The following is a 6,000-nucleotide window of genomic DNA, read 5'->3' as shown; positions in this document are numbered from 1 at the left end:
TTCGCACTCCCCCTTTCTCTCCTTCTCCTTCCCTCCCTCTCTCTCTCTCTCTCTCTCTCTCTCTCTCCCCCTCTCAGTTCAATTCAAAGTGTATTTATTGACATGACATTCCGGCGATATTGGCAAAGCAAAAATACATTTAAAAGTTCTCTCCCCCCCCCCCCCCTCTCTCTCTCAGGTGGATGGTGAGAGTGGTGGTGTGTATGACAGCTTCTCTATAGACCCTCTGTTGGAGCGGCAGGTGGAGACCATCCGGAACCTGGTGGACTCCTACATGACCATCGTCAACAAGGCCATCAGGGACCTCATGCCCAAGACCATCATGCACCTCATGATCAACAACGTACGCTGCTGCGATGCTCCAATGACTACTGCCTGTCTGTCTGTCTGTCTGTCTGTCTGTCTGTCTGTCTGCCTGTCTGTCTGTCTGCCTGCCTGTCTGTCTGTCTGCCTGTCTGTCTGCCTGTCTGTCTGTCTGTCTCTCTCTCTCTCTCTGTCTCTCTCTCTCTCTGCCTGCCTGCCTGCCTGTCTGTCTGTCTGCCTGCCTGTCTGTCTGTCTGTCTGTCTGCCTGTCTGTCTGTCTGCCTGTCTGTCTGTCTGTCTGTCTGTCTGTCTGTCTCTCTCTCTCTCTCTGTCTCTCTCTCTCTCTGCCTGCCTGCCTGCCTGCCTGTCTGTCTGTCTGTCTATCAGTCTGTAAATTAGTTAATAAGTCAGGACACAACATAATTGTGACGCATCTCATCTAAGGGCCTGTTAAAACTAACCCTAACCCTGTTAAAACTAAGCCTAACCCTAACCCTGTTAAAACTAACCCTAACCCTGTTAAAACTAAGCCTAACCCTAACCCTGTTAAAACTAACCCTAACCCTGTTAAAACTAAGCCTAACCCTAACCCTGTTAAAACTACTAAGCCTAGTCCTAGCCCTGTTAAAACTAAGCCTAACCCTAACCCTGTTAAAACTAAGCTAGTCCTAACCCTGTTAAAACTAAGCCTAGTCCTAGCCCTGTTAAAACTAACCCTAACCCTAACCCTGTTAAAACTAAGCCTAGTCCTAACCCTGTTAAAACTAAGCCTAACCCTAACCCTGTTAAAACTAAGCCTAGTCCTAACCCTGTTAAAACTAAGCCTAGTCCTAACCCTGTTAAAACTAAGCCTAGTCCTAACCCTGTTAAAACTAAGCCTAGTCCTAGCCCTGTTAAAACTAAGCCTAGTCCTAACCCTGTTAAAACTAAGCCTAGTCCTAACCCTGTTAAAACTAAGCCTAGTCCTAGCCCTGTTAAAACTAAGTCTAGTCCTAACCCTGTTAAAACTAAGCCTAGTCCTAACCCTGTTAAAACTAAGCCGAAAACTTGCGGCACGCTAGGATTAGTGGGATTAGTTGATACCATTCCTCATTCCACTCCATGCATTACAATGAGCCCATCCTCAGATTTCTGCCTCCACCAGCCTCCCCTGGTGTACGCTGCTTAAGGAGTTGATCATCTTTCTCTCTCTCTCTTTGTCTCTCTGGCCAAGTGAAGGAGTATATCATCTCTCTCTGTTTTTCTCTCTCTCTCTCTCTCTTTCTCTCTCTCTCTGGCCAGGTGAAGGAGTATATCATCTCTCTGTGTGTGTGTGTGTCTCTGGCCAGGTGAAGGAGTATATCATCTGTGTGTGTGTGTGTGTGTGTGTGTGTGTGTGTGTCTCTGGCCAGGTGAAGGAGTTTATCATCTCTGTGTGTGTGTGTGTGTGTGTGTGTGTGTGTGTGTGTGTGTGTGTGTGTGTGTGTGTGTGTGTGTGTGTGTCTCTGGCCAGGTGAAGGAGTTTTTCATCTCTCTGTGTGTGTGTGTGTGTGTGTGTGTCTCTGGCCAGGTGAAGGAGTTTATCAGTTCAGAGCTCCTGTCCCAGCTCTATGCTCTGGGAGAGCATTCGGTGCTGATGGATGAGTCTCCGGAGCAGGAGCAGCGGCGGGAGGAGGTGCTCTGCACACACACGGCCCTGAGGGAGGCGCTGGCCGTCATAGGAGACATTTCCACCTCCACCTCCTCCACCCCTCTACCGCCCCCCGTAGACTCCTCCTGGCTGCAGAACCGCAGGTACACACACACACACACACACACACACACACACGGATGGATGGACTCCTCCTGGCTGCAGAACCGCAGGTACACACACATACACACACACACACACACACACACACACACATACAGTACCAGTCAAAAGTTTGGATACACCTTCTCATTCAATGGTTTTTCTTTATTTTTTTTATTATTTTCTACATTGTAGATTAATATTGAAGACATCAAAACTATGAAGGAACACATGAAATTACACAAAAAAGTGTTAAACAAACCAGAATATGGTTTATATTTTAGATTCTTCAAAGTTTTGCTTTGATGACAGCTTTGCACACTCTCTGCAAGGTGTGTCCAAACTTGGTACTGGTACTGTACACACACACACACACACACACACACACATGCAAACGTGCATACACACACGTGGAACCTATCCATTCCGCTACCCTGTGATTCACACATTCAGAGAGGGAGTCAGGATTTAATGCAATGAAAATCCTAATACTTAAATATCAAGATATACCCAATAATCTAATGGATGGTGAATACTAGAATCATACTATTCTATTCTATACCATACTGTTCTCTCTCTCTCTCTCTCTCTCTCTCTCTCTCTCTCTCTCTCTCTCTCTCTCTCTCTCTCTCTCTCTCTCTCTCAGGTCTCCACCTAGCCTTAAGAGCATAGCTGCTGGTCCCAGAACCTCTGCTCGGGGCCCTGCCCCTATCGCCCCCCCTGTCCCCTCCCGGTCCGCACCCTCGGGACAGCCCAACGCAGACGGACCCCAACAGTCCCCCGCTCGACCCGGCCGAGTCCCCCCCGTGCCCAGGTAACCTACTGGACACCTGGACCCTCTCTGGTCCCTCCAAAGCTGTGGATCAGCCACTGTAGTGTGTGTGTGTGTGTGTGTGTGTGTGTGTGTGTGTGTGTGTGTGTGTGTGTGTGTGTGTGTGTGTGTGTGTGTGTCACTGACGCTGCCCTCCCTTCCCACCCTCTCAACTCACCACTGGACGTTGCTGATTCACACACCAGAGCAGCGACTCCTTTCCAGTAATGCTGCTCACATTTTTCAATGTGCACGTGCAAACGCGCAGGCAGGCACACACACTCACACACACACACACACACACACACACACACACACACACACACACACACACAAAGAGCCAGACCCTGGACTGCAGAGGCAGAGAGCTGGTTATTTGAGCTGGGTGGGGGTCTGCTGGAAAATGTGTTTTTCATATTCTCTCTCCCATCAGCCGCAGTAGACAGGCCCTCTCTCAGTCCAGCCTTCAAATGGAGCCAGACACAGAGACAACAGGGAGAGCTACACACACACACACACACACACACACACACACACACACACACACACACAAAGACACACACACAAAGAAGAAAAAAACTAACAAAAAAAAAAAACACACACACAGAAGAAGAAAAAAACACACGCACACACACACACACACACACACAGAGACACACAGAGTTTTCTCTATTGATTTATATTAGGCCAGGTAGCACAATAAGACAGTACAGTTTGTGTGTGTGTGTGTGTGTGTGTGTGTGTGTTCATGAAAAAGCAGCACACAGCTCTGCCTGTGGAGCAATGAACAAACATGTCACCTCAGGAGGTGTCTGGTCCGCGTCAGTCTGCTGGCTGCTCTTTACCTTCTGTCCCCTTTTCTCTCCGTTCTCCCACTCCCTGCCTCTGCCTACCTTGTCTCCTTCATACTTCTGTCTTCTCCCCCTCTCCCCTTTTCTCTCCCTCTTCTTTCCCTCGCTCTCACTTTCTCCTGGCAGGCGTTTTACCGCTCATTTTTCCTCATGAAATATCTCTCTTTTTCTTTCCCCTTACCCTCTCCTCCACTTTTCTGGACATTTTTTTTTTTTTTTTTTTTACTCCCTCCACTGGGTTCCTCCCCTGCTTTTGGCCTGTCTCTCTCTTTTTCTTTCTGCCTCATTTCCTCTGTGCTCTCCAACCGTTCTGTTGGGCCTCTCCCTCCCTCCCTCTCCGTCTCCCGCCCAGTCCCTCCCTCGTTCTCCCCCTCTTTTTCCCCCCTCTTTCCTCTCCCTCTCCACTGTGTGGCGTTACACCGCCTTCTTCATCCTCACCTTTAACTTCTCACCTCCTCACTTTACTCTGCTGCCCCCCGCCCTCCCTTCCTCCATCTCTCTCTCTCTCTCTCTCTCCCTCCCTCTCCCTTCCTCCATCTCTCTCTCTCTCTCTCTCTCTCTCCCTCCCTCTCCCTTCCTCCATCTCTCTCTCTCTCTCTCTCTCTCCCTCCCTCCATCTCTCTCTCTCTCTCTCTCTCCCTCCCTCTCCCTTCCTCCATCTCTCTCTCTCTCTCTCTCCCTCCCCCTCCCTTCCTCTCCCTTCCTCCATCTCTCTCTCTCTCTCCCTCTCTCTCCCTCCCTCTCCCTTCCTCCATCTCTCTCTCTCTCTCTCTCTCTCCCTCCCTCTCCCTTCCTCCATCTCTCTCTCTCTCCCTCCCTCTCCCTTTCCCTCCCTTCCTCCATCTCTCTCTCTCTCTCCCTCCCTCTCCCTTCCTCCATCTCTCTCTCTCTCTCTCTCTCCCTCCCTCTCCCTTTCCCCCCCTTCTCTCTCTCTCTCTCTGCTGGTTCATGTATTCAGAGTGGCTGTGTATTGGTGCCATTGATAACTCTCCTCTGATTCGCCTTTGCTCAGATGGTCGAAGGGCTGAATCCTTATTTAAGACGTTAAATAGCCTAACTCAAACTATCTGACGTGTTGACGTCGATGGGTAGCCTTCATCTGCCTGACCTGGAGATGTGACCTGAGTTACAGACCAAGCTGCCATGTCAGAGGGGAGGAGGAAGCAGTCGGTCTTCGCCCTCGTCTTTACGCTCTCTGAAAACCACAATTCAATTCCACAATCCGCTGCATCCAAGGAAAAATAAAGCCCTTTTCTCCTATTTCACATCACAGAAAACATTGTCCCCTGCCAGTGCTGCTGCTACACACACACACACACACACACACACACACACACACACACACACACACACACACACACACACACACACACACACACACACACACACACCAAAAGATTCCTTTGTATCCACAGGGATCTTTCCTGGTCGAGCACTGCAGGAATGCTCACCAATTTCTCAACGTTATTTTCCTCCAGAGTGTGGACTACTTGCCTCTGTGTGCTATCACTGTTAGTACTGTAGATCTACAGCTTTGTATTTCTACTTATAAAACACTGTCCCTGTATAATTAAATCACAGCATACAATATAAAGATTTACATCACTGAGCTTATGTCAACTTGTTTCATTCAATGTTGTAGTGAATTGCCTACAGTCACTAATATCACTACATAGGTGTGTGTGTGTGTGTGTGTGTGTGTGTGTGTGTGTGTGTGTTTGTGTGTGTGCGCCCGCGCGCGCATGTGTAATCTTGTAACCCAAAATCTCGAGTCTGACAATGAGATTAGTGCGTATGTGTGTGCATGCGTGCATGTGCCGGACCCTATCCTGTTGTAACACAGCTCTCTCTCCTCTGTCTGTCCAGGAGACAGCCCCCGGCCGTGTCCGCAGCCCCGAAGACACACTGACCCCTCTCTGAAATACCCAGCAGCCACTGCACCATCCCACTGACGACTTTCACCAGAGCCGTCAATGAGCTGTGTGATGGGCGATGCAGCCCCAGGATGCTGGGTCGCTCTCGGCCTCTCCTCCTCTCTGGGGAATCCCCGCATTCTGGCTGCTCGTTCACTGTGGCCTTCTGCCAGTTTTGTACATATGTCAATGTCTATAAATACAGGAAAGTGTGTGTGCGTGTGTGTGCCTGCATTACCACATGTGTCTGAGCTTTGTGTAAATATACCATTCTGTGTAAATATACACATTAACAATATACACCACTGTTTCTACAGTTTTGGATAAACAGGGTTTTAATTTTCTAAAATG

At 49.1% G+C, this 6,000-nt stretch overlaps 1 protein-coding gene across 1 annotated transcript in view; it reads left to right on the top strand.

Annotated features, from left to right (window-relative positions):
- LOC310805997 (dynamin-1-like) overlaps positions 1–5,992 on the top strand; it is an 11,168-nt gene extending 5,176 nt beyond the window's left edge. The window contains exons 3-6 of the mRNA XM_083671921.1: positions 179–343; positions 1,853–2,076; positions 2,721–2,888; positions 5,603–5,992. Of these exons, the coding sequence (XP_083528047.1) occupies positions 179–343; positions 1,853–2,076; positions 2,721–2,888; positions 5,603–5,645 (600 nt within the window). The 3' untranslated portion in view covers positions 5,646–5,992. The remainder of the gene's footprint in view (positions 1–178; positions 344–1,852; positions 2,077–2,720; positions 2,889–5,602) is intronic.
- The last annotated feature ends 8 nt before the right edge of the window (positions 5,993–6,000 follow it).

Source organism: Argentina silus (genome assembly GCF_951799395.1).
Source record: "Argentina silus genome assembly, chromosome: 6".
In the NCBI taxonomy this organism is placed as follows: Eukaryota; Metazoa; Chordata; class Actinopteri; order Argentiniformes; family Argentinidae; genus Argentina; species Argentina silus.
This window is presented reverse-complemented; position numbering and strand designations above follow the sequence as displayed.